This window comes from Saccopteryx leptura, chromosome 1 (assembly GCF_036850995.1).
Source record: "Saccopteryx leptura isolate mSacLep1 chromosome 1, mSacLep1_pri_phased_curated, whole genome shotgun sequence".
NCBI lineage: Eukaryota > Metazoa > Chordata > Mammalia > Chiroptera > Emballonuridae > Saccopteryx > Saccopteryx leptura.
Window position 1 is genome coordinate 132,417 of NC_089503.1, and position 23,749 is coordinate 156,165.

At 41.5% G+C, this 23,749-nt stretch overlaps 1 protein-coding gene and 1 pseudogene across 1 annotated transcript; both read left to right on the forward strand.

Annotated features, from left to right (window-relative positions):
• Nucleotides 1-22,651, forward strand: part of LOC136391006 (histone-lysine N-methyltransferase PRDM9-like) — a 45,699-nt pseudogene extending 23,048 nt beyond the window's left edge.
• LOC136388506 (histone-lysine N-methyltransferase PRDM7-like) lies at nucleotides 10,068-17,221 on the forward strand. The gene is made up of 4 exons (XM_066360330.1): nucleotides 10,068-10,330; nucleotides 10,454-10,561; nucleotides 16,124-16,263; nucleotides 17,210-17,221. The coding sequence occupies exons 1-4, from the start codon at nucleotides 10,264-10,266 to the stop codon at nucleotides 17,219-17,221; spliced, it is 327 nt and encodes a 108-aa protein (XP_066216427.1). The 5' UTR covers nucleotides 10,068-10,263.
• Nucleotides 22,652-23,749: the final 1,098 nt, after the last annotated feature.

The following is a 23,749-nucleotide window of genomic DNA, read 5'->3' on the forward strand; positions in this document are numbered from 1 at the left end:
TAAATATATAGAAATATAGAAAAATATGGAAGATATATTAAAATAATTAGGATATAATATTAAGAGCAATTAAGAAAATTAAATAAAGCTATGCTGTCTGGATAGGAATGGGGTACAGATATGATAGACTGCCTTTCACGTAGGGCTCAGTTAGTGTGTGTGTGAAGTTTTACATAGATAAGAAGTGGCTTGATGTCATAACTCTGTGGGTTGATATAGACAGGAGGCTCCCCTAGGAACATCTTAAAAGTGGCTTTATGTAACATTTTAGTAGATTACTATAAAGAGGGCACCCTGAGAAGAACTCCCAAAAAGGTGGTTTGAGATGATAATTTTGTAGATTAACAACTGTTAGAAGGTGTTGGCCAGAAAAGGTACTCAAGCTAAGGGCCCCCCCCTGCTGTGGTAGCTGCCAGGACTCCAACGTGAACGTGGACTGACCCCACTCCCTCTAACAAAAGTCAGCCGAGAGGAGCATGCTGACGGGGCCCTCGTAAGCTGTACCCAGGCACACCGAAAGGATTTGTGAGTAATAACTGCCTGTTTAATTCTTGCAAACAACTTGTGTGTGGTCATGTCTTTCCTCTGGTGGCAGTTAATGTTAGCACTTATCAGTAGCATCCTCATAGCTGCCTCAAGAGTAGTCTCAAAGAGGCTACCAGCCTGCTGATAAGCAGGAGTGTCCCACTGCACGGAAAAATTGAATCAGGGACGCCTCAGCGACGTAGAGCTTGGACTCTACTGGGACAACTGGTGTAGTCAGCACTCAGCCTTAAAAAGGCAGTCTCAATTGGAAATTTCTGGCTTAAAATCAGAGGGCAGAAGTGAAGGTAAATTCATAAACTCCATATAGTTTAGTGGCCGTCCACTGGAAGCTGAGGGAAACCTCTTCCATTTCCAGGTCTGACGTAGTAAATCTGAGAACACCATTCTAAAGCCCACAAATTATAAAAAAAAATTATAAAGAGGATCTACAAAATAAGCTCTGGAGTAAATTCATGAAAATATTATATTGCTTAAAGCTAAAACTAACTAAAAGCCTAAGAGAGTGCTAAAGGAAGTATAGAGTAGAAACTAGTTTCAGATATCCACATACTAACCAAAAGCAGTTTTACCCATTTGGAAGATACAAAGTAGGAATTAGTATTAAGAAGGAAAATGGAAAAGATTAGTGTTGGAATCCATGGGATTCCAAAAAGACCAGAGTAACAGGTTTTATTGAAAGGAAAAGAACCCTGCTGGGCACTTCTCCAGGGAGAAGGGCACTGGTACAGACTGGGGGGGATGAATTTTATAGGGCTTGGGTGAGCTTGAGGGGGTACTGAGTCAGAAGTTCTGGTATGTTCCCTTTTACGGTTTTATGGTTTTGGCTTTCTGGAATGCTCTTCCTTGGGGCAGTTGATCAGCTTTCTGAAACTCTTCTGACTCAGAAGCAATTATCTAGTAAGTAAGGGTGAGGTCAGGCAGCCAGGTGTGATGCCCAAAGGGCAGTTAAAATTTCTGGTAAATTCATATATTTATCATTTCTTAACTCTGTGGTATGATGAAAAAAGGAAAAGAGGTGGGGGAAGGAAAGGGTATGGAGTTCAGGAAGATGGTCTCAGACCAGCTATCTTCTGGAGCTGCTTCCTGCTGTTATCCCTCCCAGGGGCCTCCTTCGAGAACCCCCTCTTGGGGTAGTTGGAGTAGGGGTTGTAAAAGCATTTGATTGTAGGTAATTTTGGAGATTTCTCTCATTCAAGCCTGTAGGAACTTGATAAAGAAAGGGGCAAGTATTAAGATTAGGCACAAAATTAGGATTGGTCCTATAATTGGTACTAGCATCAAGGACAAAAAATTTTTTCACCATTGTTCAGAGTATGGGTGTATTTATAGGGTTCCAGATTTTTTGTTTCGCGACGGTAGCTTTCAGGGTTGGTGTGTAGGGTTAGGTAGATTTTTCTAATTTTGTGATTGGCAAAGGTCTGCATGCGTTTCTGTAAGAAACTAGTGAACAAACATAAGAGGCAGGGTTCAAAAGTTAGAAAAATAAATAGCAGAATGAGTGTACCAATGAAAGGCAATAGTCAAGACACCCAGTTTGTGCGAAACCACTGATTCCATGTTTATGAATTCGCTGGGATTCAGAGAGAGAGAGAGAGAGAGAGTAGAAATAAGACAGGGAAGTGGCCAGTCCCCCTGCCCCTAAAATTACTTCAACAGAAATTTTTAAACAACAAAAAGAGAAATTATTTCTGTAGCTCGTTTGGTCCTCATATTGATGGGTAGTTTATTAGGAACTGGAAGAGGCTAATTGGGTGGGATTAGGTTGATATTTGGGGTGAGATACATTGGGTACAGATTTCTGTCCAATTAGTATGGAAACACATACAGGTGTTGGTTGCACAAGAGTAGAAAGCCCGATCAGCTGAGGCAGGCTGAGAGGTGAACAGACAATAGGACAAGGGGTCAGTTTTGTTTTTCTGTTTCTGAGATCCAGATGGTCAGCATGGAAAAAAGAGTCACCCTTAGCAGCAGTGGGAGTTGTGGGGATCACGGTGTGTGGACCTGTCCACGTGAAAGTCAGTCGTTGGGTGATGTACTGCTGGAAGTGCCTCTTGGATAGTCTTAGAACAGTTTGCTGAGTAACCTGAAAATTCTGCAAGTATTTAAAAAAAAGGGTGGTTACATTTCTACACTTTGAAGCTAGAATTTTTTTTTTTTGTATTTTTCTGAAGCTGGAAACGGGGAGAGACAGTCAGACAGAATCCCGCATGCGCCCGACTGGGATCCACCCGGCACGCCCACCAGGGGCGACGCTCTGCCCACCAGGGGAGCGTGCCTCTGCCCTCCGGGCATCGCTTTGCTGCGACCAGAGCCAACTCTAGCGCTGGGGCATGAGGCCCAAGGAGCCATCCCCCAGCGCCCGTGGCCATCTTTGCTCCAATGGAGCCTTGGCTGCGGGAGGGGAAGAGAGAGACAGAGAGGAAGGAGGGGGTGGGGGTGGAGAAGCAAATGGGCACTTCTCCTATGTGCCCTGGCCGGGAACCGAACCCGGGTCCCCCACACGCCAGGCCGACGCTCTACCACTGAGCCAACTGGCCAGGGCTGAAGCTAGAATTTAATCTTAGTAACCACTACTTCTAGCTGGAATTAGTAGCAGATCCCAGCCTATAATAGACATGGGGCATTGAGACAAGAGGAATAAAGGAGACACTGTACATTAAATAAAGCAACAAAATCAGACTGTCAATACCCACAGTAGAGGTTTTTGAGGGATAAATAAAACTCAAATATTCAGGCAAGGCATAGTAGATGGCCCTTGTGTTAACAAAAAATGAGATTAGTTTATCTGCTTTTGGAAGTAATACCTTAGGCTCGTGAACAATGTCCTTGGGCCTATAGTGGCAATTCCCAGTATGTTGTGCAAGGTCAGGTCACAGGTAGCTGGAGCAGGGCTAGAAGAGACTGAACCCTCCCTCCATGGAGCAAGGGGGCAGCTTACCTTCTCATGTCCTTCTTTCCACAGCAAAGATGTATCAACCGGTGGGGCTGGGAAGCCTCGTAGGCTTCATTATTTGACCTTTCTTTCCACTCTTGAAATAGGGCCCTGATGGAATCCTATGAAGCCCTTTAGGGCGCTGGAGTCTTTAAGAGCATATGCCAAAAACTGGTATTTCCTGACCTCTTTTGGGTCTTATTTGCCTTTTCTGTTACTCTCTTGGCCATTATAGACCTTAAAAGCCATGCTCAAAAGATCTCACTGAGGGGCTTGACTGAGAGAGCAAAATTGGGAATCCAGTGTCTAAAGAAGCCTATTAGATCAAGGAACAAAAGGATTTGATTTGCGGTGGTAGGTGGTTGAAGACTGCAGAGGGTCTGAGTTTGATTTAGGGCAGTGTTTCCCAACCTTTTTTGTGCCGTGCCCCACCTTAACCTTTCTAAAATTTTTATGTCTCCCCCATGTAACATACATAATTTTTAACATTAAAAAATTGATTTGTTCACTTAATAAACATAAATGATAGGTTCTAGGAAGAAATCACTATGAATTGTTAACAAAACACAGTAAGTAAAATTTCAAAACATATAATGAAAAACAGAAATTTAAATTCCAAATAATTTTAATACAGATTTTTCTATATTAATTTATTATTTTAATTTAGTGTGATCCTTGTGCTTGATGCTTGCTGCACAGAGATTTTATATTAGGTTCCAATTTGGTTAGCTTTAGTCTCAAATCTCCACGTTGTGTTATATCCAGCCGATTTCTTTTTTTTACCAGTAAATCATTTACAGCACTAAATTCACATTCAGCTAAAAATGAAGATGGAAATGGTAGCAATAGTTTTCTTGCACATTTGGTTGAATTTGGGTATTTGATTTCTGTTTCCTCACAAAGTCATGCCATTGCTCCTTTGATATATATATTTTTTTTTACAGAGGAGAGGGAGAGACAGAGAGAGGAGAGACAGAGAGAGAGAAGGGGGGAGGAGCTGGAAGCATCAACTCCCATATGTGCCTTGACCAGGCAAGCCCAGAGTTTTGAACTGGCGATCTCAGCATTTCCAGGTCGACGCTTTACCCACTGCGCCACCACATGTCAGACGCTCCTTTGATATTAAATAAAGCTTTAACTGACTCATCATCTTGCAATTCTGTGAGTTCTTCTTGATACTGCATATTTGATATATCAGACAAATCCACTAACATTGGCTGCATCATCCATGTTGGGAAATCAATTTGTTTTAAATCAGAAAATCTTTCTTTTAAATCAGCCGATAGAATATTCAAATGATTGACAATAACAAGTAAAGCGGTATCAGTTACTTCACATTTTTGGAGTCAATGAAACTGTTTAAAGTTTTTGTTGTTAATATGTTTCTGACATAACTCAATATTGGTAATGAAACCAAATATCTTTGCTTTTGCATCGACAAGAGTTTTATTTGTTCCTTGAAGTTGCTTATTTAATATATTTAGTTTTTCAAAGATATCGGCTAAATAACTCACAAATGCTTTACCATCTATTGTTAACAGATACTTCATTTCAGGTTTGTCACTTAAAAAATCACTAAGAGTATCAAACAGTTCCATAAATCTTTTCAAACAGTTTCCTTTAGATAGCCATCTTACTTCAGTATGAAGTAAAAGTCTCACATTGGTCTTCATTTTGTTCTTCACAAAATAGCTTGAAAAGACGCTCACATTTGGCACTAGCTTTAATAGCATTAACACACTTTATTACTGTATGTAATACTTCATTCAGAACAGGCGAGATGTTTTTAGCTATCAAGTTTTCCCTATGAATAACACAATGCACAAGAATCATTTCTGGATTCGCATCTTTCATCAATTTTAAGCAGCCATTTTTCTTGCCCATCATATTGGGAGCACCATCTGCAGCACAAGATGTTATATTTTTCATTGGTATATCATTGACATATAAGTAGTTTTTTAGCTTATTATATATATCTTTGGAGGTAGTGGTGCTTTCTAATCTTTTACAGAACAACATTTCTTCAGCAAAATGTCCTTTATCAATATATCTTACATAAGTTATCAATACTGCCTCACTGTCCTCAAAGTTGATTCATCCATTTGCCAGGAGAATTTTCTTGTTTTCAGCTTTTCAATAAGTTGTTTTTCAATATCCTCACTCATTTCGTCTATTCTTCTGCTAACAGTATTGTCACTGAGTGGCATAGCTTTTACATCTTTGTCATCTTTTTCAAGAACCGTTTTAAGAAATGCTGATATTGATGGTTTTATTAAATTCTCTCCTATAGTGTGATTTTCTCCAGTTTTAACAATGAATAAAGAAATTTGATAACTAGCCTCAAGAACACGATTATTAGTTGAAGTATAAGCAGTAAATAGAGACTTTAATGTTGTTCTTTTTTCAAATTTTTTCTTTAAAGTTTTAAAGTAACTCAAATCTGAATTAATATGAGCACTATGTTTCACCTTCACATGTGCCTCAAGACGACCTCATTTCATTGATTCGTTGGTCAAGCATTGCTGGCATAAAAGACAAAAAGGAATCCACTCACCGTGAACAGCGGGTATGAACCCAAATTTTAAATATTCCTCCGAATATTGACGTTTTTTTCTTGCTTGCACCACTCATTTTACTATGGGCTATAAGAAATAAAAATAAGATCAATTAAAAACTAATATTAAAATATGTGTTAAAATATATTCAATGTGACATAGAGTAAATGTATACTAAAAATTCTTATTTATTTAAATGTATATAACACATTTACTACACTACCACTGCAAATCAAAAGGTATCTATATTTTTTCCACTTGACAAAATTTTCTGGAAAGTTATGCTTCTAAAATTAAAATAGTCGTGCATGCACTATTATAGCCCCAATAATATTTATAAAATATTAGTGCTTTCTAGCCCCAATACAAGAAGTACTTAATAAAGAGTTTAATATTGATAAAAATAAAATCAAATACTTACCAATTATATCTATACAATATATATGTATATTTATTAAATCATTGAGCTTTTACAAGAGTTTTGACTGACACTTATTTCAAATTAACACCAACTGAATGATGTGAAACACTACAGAAGTTGCGATGGGCCAATTAGGTGTGAATAACTGCATTGTTTAGCGAGTTTTTAAAACATCTGGGGTTCCCCACGGCAGACGGCAAGCTCCACGGTGAACCCAGGATGAAGTTTACTTGACGACACCAATCACCCAGTTGATATTTTGGTCTCATCAAACGAAATCATACTTAATAATTATTTACCGCAATTATTTAAGAATTGCATTTTTTGTTAAATTTGGCACCGATATCTAGCATTGCATTTAAATGGCCCGGGGCAAAAGAGTTAAAGTCGTGTGGAGTCCATTTTCAAATTGCCTCCTTAACTATCGAATTGCCCCCCTGTGGGGCGTGGGCCCCACATTGGGAAACACCAACTAGCACCAGGGAAACCACCCCTCCCCTCCTGAAAAGGTATAATTAATGTATATATCACTAAACAAAAAAATGGGAAATGAACACTAAAAAATTTAGAAATATTTTTTAATATTTAGAATAAAGTTTTTGCTATTGTGTTACCTTATAAGTTTTGATATATAGAAATGTTTTTATAAATGCTATAGACAAATGCTATAAGCTTACTAATGAATTGTGTCCCATCCTCCTCCTCTTTTTCCTGCCAACCTGCGTGTGTGTGTGAAAGGTTTATAACCTGCTGCAAGGGCTGTGCCTGGTGCACATGATTTGGGTCTGCAAATGCCCCATGTTAGTCATATACAGCCAGCATATTTAATAAATCTCCTCCACTAATAAAAGTCCTTAAAATTTATCTGGACTTGGTGTCTCTATGTGAACCCGTGGAACTGAGGTACAGATACTTTACGACACCTGGAGCGAAATACAACAGAATCATGAGGGCAGAGTAGCTTGTGTAAAGAGAGCTGCTCTTCACAGATATCGATCCAGCAGGTAGGTATGGCAAGGCAACACTTCACCCACTGAGGTGCCTGTGCATGTGGGGCTCCCCCACCTAGAGAGTGCAGAGCTAGCAAACACTCTGATACCAACTGCAGGACTATTCGACCCAGAGAAAGTGCAGACATAGTGGGTCAGTACTGGCATTACCCTTCCTGGAAAATGGGGAGCCAGCAAATGGTATATATTCTGCACACAGGACTGCCTGATGAGAGAAAGTGCAGAGATTGGGGGCGCTGCTGCTTGCACTGGTCAGGCTGCTCTACCCAAAGAAAGTACAAAACTAGCAAAACCTTGTGGCCCAGTGTAGAGTGAGGGGGGGCAATGCTGTGCATGTGCACAGGGCTGCCAAGCCCTGAAAAGGTGAAGAATGAACAAATTAAGGCTATGTGTGCACCCAGGCTACCCCACCAGGACAAAGGGTGGATCTAATGGGGGGTGAGATACAAGAAAGCAATCAGGTAACCCAGCGCAGACCAGGCTCTGACAACAGATAATTAAAACAGGACACACAGCACACACCATGCAGCCCCTTTTACACCAGGCAGCCTGTTGGGCAGATAAAATATATTATGCTCACTTTGTTAAAGATGGCACTGCCCACGTGGAGGCCATCACCCAGGTGATATTAATGTTTGTTGGGGGCGGGCTGTAGGCAGGCAGAATCCTTGTAGCCTGGGGCTTGGTTTTAGGACTAAGCCTTTCCCACCTTTTTTGATGTGGGGTGGTACAATCCCATCATGTCTCTGATAAATGACTTTGTATTAGAGACTTCCCTATTTTGTATATTGGATTAAAGGTTTTGATTTCTACACTATAAAATGGAGGCAGAACGGGAGCTTACTCTCTCGGTTCCTGAGATTAGCATTAGAGAGCAGAGAAAGGCCACATGGAAGAGGCCAGGAGAAGCAGCCAAGATGGTGGAGTGTTGAGTGAGAGGCCAGTTTGTGCAGAGTTTGTGCAGGGAGAAGGAAGGAGTTGGGGAACAGAGATGAATAAGGCTGGTGAGCTAGAAACCTTTGATTCTAGGAAACTCGGTCAAGTCAGTAGCTTTGTGAGCACTGAATGTGAGTGGATTTTGGAGTCCAGTGTGTGTTTTTACTTGCCCGCCGGGTGCAAACTAGGATTAAAGATTATGGCCTATCAGGTTTTGGCTCCTTTGTTTCTTTGCTGACTGTCCGAATCCAATGCGAACCTGTTTGGGCCAGGCGGCTGTGATGGTGGCCGCGGCTACTGGCTTTACACAGCCCTCCCAGATTAAAAGGACAAAAAGGCTCACACACCCCAGGCAGCCCATTTAGAACCCACTCTTTCAAGCCAGTGACAGGCACTGCATGCACCATCCCCCAACTAAAATCCACAGGCTGAAACTATTCAACACACAGTGTAACAAAGAAAACATTTTCAAGACTGGGTGAGATGACTATTTCATTCTATTCAAAGGAACAAAAGCAGGAAGTCAAACAATATGAGGAGACAGAAGAATATATACCCTCAATAAAGGAACAAAAAAAAAAAACTCCAGAGAAATACCGTTTTTAAATGGAGATGGGTAATTGGACAGATAAAGAATTCAAAGCAGTCATAATGTTCAATAAACTTGAGAGTATAATAGAGGAACTCAAGATGTTATAAAGTACTGCACCCCAGGTTCTGAAAGGCACTGTACCTCACTTCAACGAGTCCATGTAGAGACACCCAGTCCAGATGAATTTTGAAGAGTTTTATTAAAGGAGAAAATTTTAAATATGCCGGCCGCATATGGCTGACATGAGGCATGAGGCCCAAATCGTGCAGCCCCCCCATAATAGTTCAGGGGCTGCTTATATACCCTTGATCACACATGGGTGGGGGAGAGCATGACATTATGGCACAATTATTAACAAGAGTATAACATTTGTCTAGGGGATATACAGAAACATTAAGACTCTCAAGGTAACACAATCAAAGACATTTGCAAATCTTTCAGGGTTTCTCTTTCCTCACTAGCCTAGAGGTATTTTACTCTCAAGATCCCAGGAAAGGGAGGAACTACAATCAATGCAAGGTGGAATGAAAATCCAGCCTCCTATTGAAAGAGAAGTTTTTTAGTTAACCTTAATTCTTTCAGAGATTTTAAAACCAAATGACCCTAGTTGTCCTTGTAAGTCAGAAGATTTTTACATTCCTTTTTCTTCATTTTTTAAGAAAAGGACAAAAAAGCCTGAACTTTTCTTCCTAGAATATCAATATTAATTTGCAATATTAATCTCTTACAACAAAGAGAGCACTTGAACAACAAGAAAATGTAGTAAGATCATCATCCCGCTTAAGCACGGACGCACCAGCTTGAGCAGGGGATCCTAGACATGACCCCATGGTTGCTGGTTGACCTCAAAGGTTGCTGCCTTAAAGCCAAAGTCGCTGGCTTGAACAAGGGGGGGTCATTGGCTTCGCTGGAGTCCCCGGCCTGGCCCCACATGTCCCCTCTCGGGACACCCCACGGTGATCCTGCACGCGCGCGTTCCAGTGCGTGCCCGTGGGCCAAGCAGTCAGCCTCAGAGCTGTCTCCCGCGCAGGCACCTCAGAGCTGGGCGTGCGGGGTCCTGGAGCGAGGGGCGGCGCTGAGGGAGTGGCGAGCAAGGCGTGGGCCTAGCGGCAGGTGAGCACGGGGCAGCGGGCTGGGGCAAGCCTGGATCGGACCCAGCAGGGCGAGGGGCGGTTCCGCCCTGGCTGCACGGGTGACGTGGCTGCGTCTCCCCTGGCAACCGACGTCTTCAGGGACTTCCGCGCCTACTTCTCCCGGGAGGGGTGGCCGCCATGGGCGACTCGGAGAAGGCCCGCTGCCCCAGCGTGGAGAGGAACCAGGACGCGCTGCTGCGCACAGGTGACGAGGCTCGGCAACCGCGCTAGAACCGGGCGGGAACTGTGGGCGGCACACTGGCCGGCCTATGTCAGGGCTGCTCCTTCAAGCACTTCCCTTTGGGACCACGATTTTGTTTCTCCCCAGGCCTCAGAGCCCCTTGGACCGCTTTAATGGTTCACCGCCGGCAGGTCACCAGACCTGCGGTGGAGGACACTGAGGACTCGCATGAAGAATGGACTGGGAGGCAGCGAGGTGAGGGGCGGGGCCACAGGCATGATGCTGCCCTTTAGAAACTGACCCAGGGTCAGGTCCCCTCCTCTTAGCAGCTAACAAGGGACAGAGCTTGCATTTAGCAAAGGAGCGAGATGCAAACAGTATATTGTGCAATAAGGGGTGATTTGCTACACTGCCTCCATGTGTAAGTAATTGCACATATTTATAGATGTGTTTATGAGCAGGAATGGTATAAAAGTATAAAAGCACATAAGAAATAACTCATTCAGAACACTTGTCATCACAAGAGGAGGAGGAAGGTCTGGAAGGTGAGCAGCGCTTCAGGACAGAGCTGTCTGGGTATTGCCAGCCGCATTGCAGATGAGAAAGGATTAATCATGGTGATTAAGGCAGCTGGGGTTGTGGGCCAGGGTAAGGACCATTGTATCAGGCCCTGTGTCAGCCATCTCTTCAGGGTGTCTGGTTTCATGAGGGTGTGGTCAGTAAGGTCCTTCCGCTTTCATGGGTCTAGAATTTAAACACAGTTGAAGTCCAGATGTGATCTCTAACTTGACCCAAATGGTTTCTCTGGTCCATAGACCTGAGGCTGTGTTCCCAAGACTGGTGCTGACCAGACTCTGATGATTAAGGAAGGGAAAGGCTGGCCAAATGTGTAAGGGTGGAAGAATAAGAAGGAAAAGAGGCAAGATGGTCATTGTACCATTAGACTGGACAAGGCTATGCTGAAACAAGAAGACAGAAAGAGCCCTGGCCAAGTTGATTAATTTGATAGAGAGTCGTCCCCATACACCAAGGTTGTGGGTTTGATGTCCAGACAAGGCCCATATAAGAATCAACCATTAAAGCCTGGCCAGGTGGTATCACAAAGCATAGAGCATCAATCTGGGACAATGAGGTTCCAAACCCCAAGGTTGCGGGCTTGACTGAGGGGTTGCTAGTTTGAGCATGGGGTTGTGGATGTAACCCCATGGTCACTGGTTTAATTCCAAGGTTGCTGGTTTGAGCAAGAAGTCACTGACTCAGCTAGAGTCTTCTGGTCAAGGCATGTATGAGAAAGCAATCAAGGAACAACTAAGGTACCACAGCTATGAGTTGATGCTTCTCATCCCTCTCCCTTCCTGTCTCTCTAGCTAAAAAAAAAAAAAAAAGAAAGAAAGATAGAATAATCAACCATTAAATGCAAAAATGAGTGGAACAACAAATCAATGTTTCTCTCTCACACTCTTCCCTCCTCTCTTAAATCAATAAAAAGAATTTTATTGATTTTAGAGAGAAGCAAGAGAAAGAGAGAAGGAGGAGGCAGACAGGAAGTGTCAACTTTTTGTAGTTGCATCTTGTATGTGTCTTGACCAGGCAAGCCTTGGGTTATAAATTGTTGACCTCATTATTTTAGGTTACTGCTTTATCCACTGTGCCACTACAGGTCAGGCAAATTTTATAAAATTTTTAAAAAGAGAAGACAGAAAGGAAGAAAGTGTAATGTTAAAGAAATGAACTTTTTGTCTAGTTAAGTGACATTTATTATATTTTTGACATAAATGGCCACTTCTTTGTATCTTCCTTGATTTCTTTTATCAATGTTCATAATTTTCCAAGTACAAATGTTTAACCTCCTTGGTTAAATTTACTCCTAGGTACTTAATTTTTTGGTTAATATAGTGAAGGTGATTATTTCCTTAATTTCTCTTTCTGACAGTTCATTGTGTATAAAAATACCTCCAATTTCTATTTATTAATTTTATATCCTGCCACCTTGCTGAATTCGTTTATTAGGTCCAGTTGTTTTTTGACAAAGACTTTAGGGTTTTCTATATGCACAATCATATCATCTGCTAATAATGATAGTGTTACTTCTTCTTTTCCAATTTGGATGCTTTCTATTTCTTCTTGTCTGATTGCTGTAGCTAAGACTTCCAGTACTGTGTTGAATAAGAGTGGTGAAAGGGGGCACCCCTGCCTTGTTCCTGTTTTATGGGAATTGCTTTTAATTTTTGTCCATTAATTATAATGTTGACTGTGGGTTTGTCATCTTGAGGTATGTGTCCTGTATTTCCACTTTGCTAAGAGTTTTGATCATAAATCAGTGCTGGATTTTATCAAATGCATTTTCTGCATTTGTTGAAATTATCATGTGGTTTTTCTCAAATTTTTTTTATATGGTGAATCACATTAATTGATTTAAGAATGTTGTACCATCCTTGCCTCCCCAGAATAAATCCCACTTGATCATGATGTATGATTTTTTCAGTATTGCTGGATCCAGTTTGCTAATATTCTGTTGAAAATTTTAGCATCTAAATTCATCAGAGTTATTGGCCTATAATTTTCTTTCTTTATGTTGTCTTTGCCTGGTTTTGTAATCAGAATTTTGCTCACCTCATAAAAAAACTTGGAAGTGTTCCTTCCTCCTGAATTTTTGAAATAGCTTAAGAAAGATAGGAGTTAGTTCTTCTTTGAATATTTGGTATAATTTACACGTGAAGCCATCGGGCCCAGGAGTTTTGTTCTTTGGGAGCTTTTTGATAACAGTTTTAATCTCTTTTGTTGTAATTGGTCTGTTTAGGTTTTTTGATTCTTCCAGATTGATTTTTGGAAGATTATATGTTTCAAGTAATTTGCCCATTTCACCTAGGTTGTTTAATATTTTGGCATATAGTTCTTCATAGTATTTTCTTACAATATTTTTTATTTCTGTTGTGTCAGTTATTTCTCCACTCTCATTTCTTATTTATTTGAGTCCTCCCTTTTTTTTTCTTTTTTTTTAAACAGAGACAAAGAGAGAGTCAAAAAGAGGTATAGAGACAGACAGATAGGAATGGAGAGATGAGAAGCGTCAATCATTAGTTATTTGTTGCACATCACAACACCCTATTAATTGCTTTTTCATATATGCCTTGACTGTGGGTCTTCAGCAGACTGAGTAACCCCTTGCTTGAACCAGCAACTTTGGGTTTAAGCTGGTGAGCTTTTGCTCAAACCAGATGAGCCCGTGCTCAAGCTGGCGACCTTGGAGTCTCAAACCTGGGTCCTCTGCATCCCAGTCTGACTCTCTATCCACTGCACCACTGCCTGGTCAGGCTCTTTTCTTGGTGAGTCTTGTTAAAGTTTCTTCAATATTGTTTACCCTTTCAAAGAATCAGTTCTTGGTTTCATTGGTCCTCCGTATTGTTTCTTTAGCTTCTATGTCATTTATTTCTGCTCTGATCATTATTATTTTCTATCCTTCTACTACCTCTGGGCCTTACTTGCTGTTTTTTTTCTAGTTCTTTTAGATGAAGGCTTAAGTTGTTTCTTTGAGCTATTTCAAGCTTCTTAAAGAATGCCTGAAGGGCTATGAACTTCCCTCTCAGGACTGCTTTTGCCGTGTCCCATAAATTTTGAGTTGTTTGCTCATTATCATTTGTTTCTAGGAATTTTTTAATTTTTTCATTGATTTCATTGTTAACCCATTTGTTATTTAATAACATGCTATTTAGTTTCCATGTGTTTGAGTATTTTTCAGTTTTTCTGTTGTAGTTGATTTCTAGTTTCATGCCATTTTGGTCAGAGAAAATGGTTGATATGATTTCAATCCTCTTAAATTTGTTGAGACTGCTTGTGTCCTAACATGTGGTCTATCTTAGAGAATATACCATGAGCATTTGAAAAGGATGTATATTCTGCTGCCTTAGGGTAAAAGGTTCTAAAGATATCTATTAAATCAAGTTGATCTAGTTTGTCTTTTAAGTCTGCTGTTTTTTTTGTTAATTTTCTTTCTTGAGGATCTATCTAGTGATGTTAGTGGGGTATTTCAATCTCCTACTATTATAGCATTGCTGTTGATCTCACCCTTTATATTTATCAAAGTCTGCTTTATATATTTAGGTGCTCCTATATTAGGTGTGTAGATATTTATGATCATTATATCTTTCTGTTGGATTGCTCCCTTTATCATTATGTAGTGACCTTCTTTATCATCCACTATATTCTTTGTTTTAAAGTCCATTTTGTCTGATATAAGTATTGCTACCCCACCTTTTTTTTCATTTCCATTTGCATGAAATATTTTTTTCCATCCTTTTACTTTCAGTCTATGTGCATCTTTTGTTTTAAGGTGTGCCTCTTGTAGACAGCATATGTACAGGTCCTGTTTTCTTATCCAAGCAGCTACCCTATGTCTTTTGATTGGATCATTTAATCCATTTACATTTAAGGTTATTATTGATATATTGTTGTTTATTGCCATTTTATTCTTTAAAGCTGTATTCCTCTTTTGCTATATTCTTTTCCTACTTTGATCTGTTTAAAACAGACCCCTTTACATTTTCTGCAGCTTTGGTTTGGTTGTAATAAAATCCCTGAGTTTTGTTTTTTGTTTGTTTTGGTTTTTGGGTTTTTTTTTGTCTGGGAAGCTTTTTATTTCTCCTTCAATTTTAAATGATAGCCTTGCTGGATAAAGTAGTCTTGGTTGTAGGTTTTTGTTCTGCATTATTTGAATATTTCTTGCCATTCTCTTCTGGCCTCAAATGTTTCTGTTGAGAAGTTGAGTGTCATCTTTATGGGGGCTCCTTTGTAGGTGTTAGCCTTCTTTTCTCGAGAAGCTTTTAATATTTACTCTTTATCGTTTAACTTTGGTATTTTAATTATGATGTGTCTTGGTGTAGGTCTTTTGGGGTTTCTCTTTAATGGAGTTCTTTTTGCTTCTTGACCTTGTGAGATTTTTTCTTGCATCAATTTAGGGAGGTTTTCAGCTATGACCTGATTGAATAAAGTTTCTATCCATTGTACTTTCTCTTCTTCTTCAGGCACCCCTATGATGCGGATGTTATTTCTCTTCATGTTGTCACAGAGCTCTCTTAGAGTTTCCTCAGACTTTTGAGTCTCTTTTCTTTTTTCTGTTCTGCTTCTATGCATTTGTTCATCTTGTCCTTCAACTCGCTGATTCAATCTTCAGCTTCATCCATCCTGCTTTTAATTCTTTTTATTGTGGTCTTCATTTCTGATATTGTATTTGTCACCTCCGACTTATTCTTTTTTAATATTTCAATGTCCTTTTTTATACTTGCTATCTCTTTATTTAGGTGTTCGTAATGACCATTTATTGTTGTTTTAAGATCCCTAAGCATCCTAACAATTACTATTCTAAACTCTGCAATCCACCAGTTTGTTTATTTCCATATCACTCAGTTTCTTTTCAGGATATTTCTCTTGTGGTTTGCATTGCACTTCTCTGTCTTCTCATTATGTCTGTGTGTTTGGGTGTGTTGTTTGTAGGGCTGGTTGAGTCTAGGTTTGGTGTTGTCTGCCTCCAATTTTCATTTGTGTTATTTCTAGGTCTTCTTGGGTTGTTATTAGCTGCTTTGAGGTCTTGATTTGTTTAATTTCTTCTCAGATGTAGTCTTGTTTACTGATCTCAGCAGGGGGCTTATTTTAAACTGTATCTAAGAATGTGGTGGGTGTAACCTGAGACTCTGAAGGCCTGATCTGCCAGTTAATTTCTTTGGTGGCAGGGTGTTTTTTCTGCTTCATTAGGGAGAGTTTTATCTCAGATCTCCATGGAGACCTGAGTTACTGCCCCTCCTTCCCACTTTTTGTTTTCAGCTGTGTCTTCTTGCACTAATTTGGGCTGGAGAGATATCTTGAGATGGCTGACCTGGAACCAGTTGTCTTGTATTATGTGGAAGGATCAACACCTCACCCAGCTATGGCCACCTCCAGCACTGGATAAGTCACCTTCTCAGGTTCTCCCATGCATTCCTCTGCCTCTCACCATCTGTCTCTCTCCCCTTTTCTTTTGGAAGATAAGCCAGCCCTTTCAACACATTTTGTTCCCAGGACCCCAGGCAAGTGGTTGTGAGTGATATTTACTACTCTTTTCCTTGGAATGAGGGCCCTTCTGGGCTCTCAGCCTCACAACCCCTTTGTTCCTTTTAGCAAGGGAGACTCACCTCTCCCCAGCTCTTCCTACCAGGCTCAGTGTGGCTTCTTCTTTACTCCTTGGTTTTTGAGAGCTGTTCTTGTAGCCCACAGTTGGTTTTTCACACTGATTTTTCCTCAATTAATTTGTAATCCAGTTTGGTGGTATGAGCTGGGAGTCTGTGCATCTGCCTACTCCATTGCCATTTTCAGGTCTCTCTAGGACAAATATTTCTTAACAAGCCAATGATTTTCTAAGCCCTTTTGATACTGTTTGTTTGTTAACTGCTCCTGCCATTTCCCCATGCACCAGGTGAAATAAGAAACTGCCATTCACCAATAAGCAAAAAATATAATAGCCTTTTAACACAGCACTAACCATAAACTTTTATAATGATGAAAAAAATTTTTTAAATTTAAGTTTAAGTTAGAGAAAGGGAGATAGACAGATTCTTTCATGTACCCCAACTAGGATCCACCCAGCCACCCCAGTCTGAGGTCCATGCTCAGACTAGCTGAGTTGTCCTCAGCACCTGAGGTCAACAATTGAACCAACTGAACTATCGAACTGATGATCAAACCAATCAAGCCACTGGCTGTGGGAGGGGAAGAGAGAGAGAAGGGGGAGATGGAGGGGAAGAGAAGCAGATAGTCGCTTTTCATGTGTGCCCTGACCGGGGTTCAAACCTGGGACGTCCACATGCCAGGCCAACACTCTATCCACTGGGAAAACTGGCATGGGTCTTTTTTCTGAGGGCCACCTCTGTTTAGCATATAGGGTAAGAGCAGAGGTCCAATAGATGCCCAGAAGCCTGGAATGCAGTTCTGTGATCTGAGCTAAGATGCTGGAAACCTTGCTGGGTGAGGTGGGATGATGATGCTGTTCTCGGCTATGGGGTGGCCTATTTTTTAAGATTTGCTGTTAATTTTTGGAGAATACACTTCAGTGGGAATCCTCTCAGAGATTACTTTAGCTCCAAGAGAAAAAGGATTATGGATTAGCTGGAGAGGGATGGGAGTCCGGCATATAAGAATTATGATTGGAGACCCTGACTATTTAGCTCAGTTGGTTAGAGCTCCAACCTATAATACCAATGTTGAGCCTGGGTCAGGGCACATACAAGAAATGACAAATGACTGCCTGTCTAGGTAGAACAATGAATAAATGCCTCTCTTTTTTTTCTTCTTTTTTCTCCTCTTATTTCTATTATTCTTCATCTTCTTCCTCTTCTTTTGTCCTCAAAAATCAGTCAATTTTTAAAAAGTATGGTTGGGGAAATATTTTGAAAAAGGACTCCCCATTGTATATGAAATGGGCTGACACTGAATAAAATCAAGTATGAATATTTGATATGAAGCTTAAGGAAGGCCATATTGTCAGTTTACCATCTCTTAGAAACTATGATGGAAGCAATTCCTAGTTGGGGCCAATGGTCTTTATAAACAACTGTGTTAAAAACTACATGTAGCCTGACCAGGCAGTGGCGCAGTGGATAGAGTATCAAACTGGGATGCAGAGGACCCAGGTTCAAGACCCCGAGGTCGCCAGCTTGAGCATGGGATCATCTGGTTTGAGCAAAAGCTCACCAGCTTGAACCCAAGGTCGCTGGCTCCAGCAAGGGGCTACTTGATCTGCTGAAGGCCCGCGGTCAAGGCACATATGAGAAAGCAATCAATGAACAACTAAGGTGTTGCAACGCACAATGAAAAACTAATGATTGATGCTTCTCATCTCTCTCCATTCCTGTCTGTCTGTCCCTGTCTATCCCTCTCTCTGACTCACTCTCTGTCTCTGTAAAAAAAAAAAAAAAAAACTACATGTATAGGCCCTGGCCAGTTGGCTCAGCAGTAGAGTGTTGGCCTGGCATGCGGGGGACCCGGGTTCAATTCCCAGCCAGGGCACACAGGAGAAGCAACCATTTGCTTCTCTACCCCCCCTTCCTCTCTGTCTTTCTCTTCCCCTCCTGCAGCCAAGGCTCCATTGGAGCAAAGATGGCCCGGGTGCTGGGGATGGCTCCTTGGCCTCTGCCCCAGGTGCTAGAGTGGCTCTGGTTGCGGCAGAGCGACGCCCCGGAGGGGCAGAGCATCGCCCCCTGGTGGGCAGAGTGTCGCCCCTGGTGGGCGTGCCTGGTGGATCCCGGTCGGGCGCATGCGGGATTCTGTCTGACTGTCTCTCCCTGTTTCCAGCTTCATAAAAATTTAAAAAATTAAAAAAAAAAAAAAAGCTACATGTATATAAAAAACGTCAGCATTGTTACACCCCTACAAGGAGTGAAACAGCCCCTAATGCTGGTTGATAGTCCCTCATCTGGAAATCCATAGAAAGTACCCTTGATATTGTGGATTTCTAAAGATATAGTACATAAAAATTAAAAGAGAAAAGAGACTGTAAAAACACACTTTGTGGGAAACAGATATTACAATGTCAACCCTATAAGAATGACTTGTGGGACATGTCTTAACAAAACATATGACCCAGGCAGACTTGTCAACATCTGTCTTGACCAAAATTTTTTTTTTTCAGCAGAACCACAGCCAGAGATACAACCATGTTATTTCTTCTCTCTGGCCTTCTCCAGTCAGAAATTTCTCAGCCAACATGTGGGACACAATCACCCCTCTGATATTCTTCCAGGAACATCTACAAAAATACACCTGCAATCAAAGGATCCCTATCCAGAGGATCCAAATCATCAGCAGCAACATTCTGATATACACAACGGGGATGACAAAGCTGAAGGTCAAAACGTCAAAGGAAAGTCCAAACATTTGATTAAAAGGAGCAGCCAGAGGAGTATTTCAAGGGCCTTTTTGAAACCTCCCAAAGGACACATGAGAAGCTCTAGTGAGCAAGAGAGAATGATACAGGAAGCACCTAGCAGAGGCCAGAATGTGAATTCAGTAAACACAGAAAAACTGTCTATGAGATTAGTAATGTCAAGAAATGAAGCTGTCAAGTATGGAGAGTGTCTACAAGGCTTTGATGATGGGTCACATCTCCTCAAAAACCAGAGAACACAGTCAGGCAAGAATAACTATGTTTGCAGAAAGTGTGAACAAGTCTTTACAAAAATTTCAGATCTCCTCAGACACCAGAGAACACACTCAGGGCAGAAGCCCTATATTTGTAGTGAGTGTGAACGAGGCTTTACACGAAAGTCACAGCTCCTAAAACACCAGAGGATACACTCAGGGGAGAAGCCCTATGTTTGCAGGGAGTGTGAGCGAGGCTTCTCAGAGAAGTCAACTCTCCTCACACACCAGAGAACACACTCAGGAGAGAAGCCCTATGTTTGCAGGGAGTGTGAGCGAGGCTTTTCACTGAAATCAACTCTCCTCACACACCAGAGAACACACTCAGGGGAGAAGCCCTATGTTTGCAGGGAGTGTGAGCGAGGCTTTTCACTGAAATCAACTCTCCTCACACACCAGAGAACACACTCAGGAGAGAAGCCCTATGTTTGCAGGGAGTGTCAGCGAGGCTTTTCACTGAAATCAACTCTCCTCACACACCAGAGAACACACTCAGGGGAGAAGCCCTATGTTTGCAGGGAGTGTGAGCGAGGATTTTCAGAGAAGTCAACTCTCCTAAGACACCAGAGAACACACTCAGGGGAGAAGCCATATGTCTGCCAAGAGTGTGAGCGAGGATTTTCAGAGAAGTCAACTCTCCTACGACACCAGAGAATACACTCAGGGGCAAAGCCCTTTGTTTGCAGGGAGTGTGAGCGAGGCTTTTCACAGAAGTCAAATCTCCTCACACACCAGAGAACACATTCAGGGGAGAAGCCCTATGTTTGCAGGGAGTGTGAGCGAGGTTTTTCACTGAAATCAACTCTCCTAAGACACCAGAGAATACACTCAGGGGAGAAGCCATATGTTTGCAGGGAATGTCATCGGGGCTTTTCACAGAAGTCACATCTCCTCAGACACCAGAGAACACACTCAGGGCAGAAGCCCTATATTTGCAGGGAGTGTGAACAAGGCTTTACACTAAAGTCAGATCTAATACACCAGAGGACATACTCAGGGGGAAACACTATGTTTGCTGGGAGTGTGAGCAAGCTTTACACAAAAGTCACATCTGTTCACACACCAGAGGACACACTCAAGGGAGAAGCCCTCTGTTTGCAAGGAGAGTGAGTGAGTCATTAGCATTTAATTGCATCTCCACAGCCATAGCTATTACACAGGTCATATTCCTGCTCTGAGGGGATTTCATAGGAAGTTTACTGATCTCTTACCCTCCTAAGATTATAATTAGTACAGAAGTAACTGGTTAAACAACTTCTTCACTTTTATAACAAGAGATGATCTCAACAAAGAGTTCCTCAAGTGATATGGGAATGTCAACACAAATGTCCTCCTGGTCTTTCACCTCCTGTTCTAATAAATCTTATTTCCATAAAACTATAATGACCACATAACTCATTCTTCCCCTCCTCATCCCTGAAAGCAGAGAGTTCCCACAGGGCCACAGAAAACTTACACTGTCAGGCACAGAAACTCAACCCCTAAAAACATGGAAATCTGGAGTCAATTTATATAGGTTACTGCCCAAGGAGAGGGATTTGAGACAGACTCACAAGGGAAAGGTGTCGGGAGCCGATCAACGACTGCTGGCTGACAAGATCACAGCAGAGAAGATCCACAACTGCTGGCTGACAAGGTCATAGCAGAAGAAGATCAAAAACTGCTGATTGTCAACCTGGAAATACTGAGTTCACCAGTTCGAAACCCTGGGCTTGCCTGGTCAAGGTACATATGGGAGTTGATGCTTCCTGCTCCTCCCCCTTCTCTCTCTCTGTTTCTCTCTCTCTCTCCTCTCTAAAAATGAATGAATAAAATTTAGAAAAAATTAATTTATTAAAAAAAAAAACCCTGCTGATTGACAAAGTCACAGCAGAGAAGACCAATGGCTGCTGGTTGACAAAGTCAACACAGTGAAGACCAATGGCTGCGGGTTGACAAAGTCACTGCAAAGGAAAGGCACAATGATACTTCCCCCTTTGACTTTTTGAATTAATCTGGCCTTATATCCCCCCTTTTTCTGGGTGTGTGCTATTATTTATGGCACAGGGATAATAGTACTGTGCTTTCCCCATAGATTCGTAGTAATTTCTTTGGAAATGAGACAGAGGGTGTGAGTTCCACAGAAAAGCCTGTAAGCCCCTTGAACTGGGCTCATAAACATAAGAGGCTGGCTATGATATCCCTTGTAAAGGGTTAAGTTTGTAGGAGAATTTCTTCTTATTAATCATGTTAAAAAGAATAGATTGTGACTTGTAAATGGATAGGAGGCAGTGGCTGTGCACAGAGCACCTTTCGGCCTTCACTTAATTCATCATCTTTCCTCCCTAGCCTTTTCATGTGATAGAGTAGAGAAACTTTCCTTTCTTCTTGCTTACCTGACCTGCAGATGGTGGAACACTCTGAGAAGAATATAGTTAGAACTTAACTAGTGTGTGAATATAGTAAATAAATAAAATTTGACTAGACAATAGAATCTTAGGTAAGGTGTAGCAGAGTGGCCCATTGCATGGCCTTGAATGGGAACACAGTTGGCAAGTAAAGAATGTTTTGTTAAGAGACTTGTTTTGTGACTGAAGGCAGTTGCTGGGCTTTTCTCAGTAAAACATTCTCATGAGATTTTTGTATTTTCCAAGAATAAGGAGAGGAATGTGGTGGAATCCATAGCAGCAATAGCAATTAATGCCTTCTGATATTATGTTGCTACTAAGCTATCTTGCAGGTGCACTCTATATATCTTTAAGCAAAAGTTACTCTTGATGTTATGCCAATTTCTTAATAAGCAAGCCTTTGAAGTCTTGTGAGAAAAATTAGGACACTGCATGAACTCAAGGCCATTTGCCTGAGCAAGTGATGGTACTTTGCTAGTCCTTGACGATTTCGTCTGCTAATCTCTCTCTGCACCTTTGACTCACAACAACAGTAAAGTAGTTATTAATTAGTACTAATCTTTTAAAAGTTTGTACTAATATTGTTATTGCTATTCAAGTTATTGTATATCTGTACTTTGAATGACTTACCACCTGATTTGTAGCTTATAGATATGAATTAACTGTTATCTGGAAATATGTAACCATAGTGAAACAGAATACCATGTGATTGTAACTTAGTGTGTGTGCATAAAAAGAAAGCTAGACCAGCATTTGGCAGAGATGCCTGGCAGTAAATGCTAATGAGAGAATAAAGAGAAAATAAAGAATTCGGCTCTCTCACTCGATTTCGCCAACGCCGTCTCTTCCTGTGGGACCCCTGGATTCCCCCCAGGGCTGGACCCCGGCATATTGCTCCATTGCAACTGGAGACATCCTCAGCACTCAGGGCAATTATTTTTCATGGGAACCTCTTCTGTTGTATGGGAAGAGAGAGATAGTGAGAAAAAAAGGGGGGAAGGGTGGAGAAGCAGATGGGCACTTCTCCTGTGTGCCCTGGCCAGAAATCAAATGCAGGACTTCTACACATAGAGCTGATGCTCTACCACTGAGCCAAGTGGCCAGAGCCCACATAGTCTGTTTAATAGAATAGAATCTCCAATTCAATTTGCTCTCTTTCCCCATCAGTATGTACTTTCCTGCCAATGTGAACATAACCATTAGTGAACAGAGAGACCTTAGACAGAATCAGAACCCCAAGGACTCTATACAACTGAAGCTGAGCACTGGACCGACTTCCAAACCAAAAAGAGAACTTGGCACTGAACACAAAACACTGGTCCACAGAACCAACTGAGACAAGGAAACACCAATGACAGAAACTGACACGGTACCTTGGACACCAGAGTTTATACGTCATGCCCTAGAACTGTAGCTCCTCGTTGGCCCCACACTGAAACTCGGATATGAGGCTACAGGAAAAAGACCTCAGACCCTGGATGCACAACAGAATATAGATTTGGTCACAGACCCTGGAGATCTGTAACCAAGACCCCATAACCAAACTTCAGACATGGAACAAGTGCCTGAGCCCACTTGCTGCATGACAGATGCAGGAGCTGAATGTGATACTTACAATGCAAACAGAGCCTGGACTCTATAAAGAAAATCTCATAGCTCCCTAAGTTCAAACAAGAAGCTAAAATATGTATTTCACTACCAGTGTAAATGTAGAAGAGAGAAACATAACTCACAGCACTACCACATTCTACCATACCCCCCAAAATAAACCGAGAAACTGACAGAGGAAACAGAAACAATGCTTACCCTTAGCTGACACATGTTCATGATCTCAGCTGCACATGACTCTCCAGGAGTTATTGCCCAACCATTCATATCACAGGCCAACTCA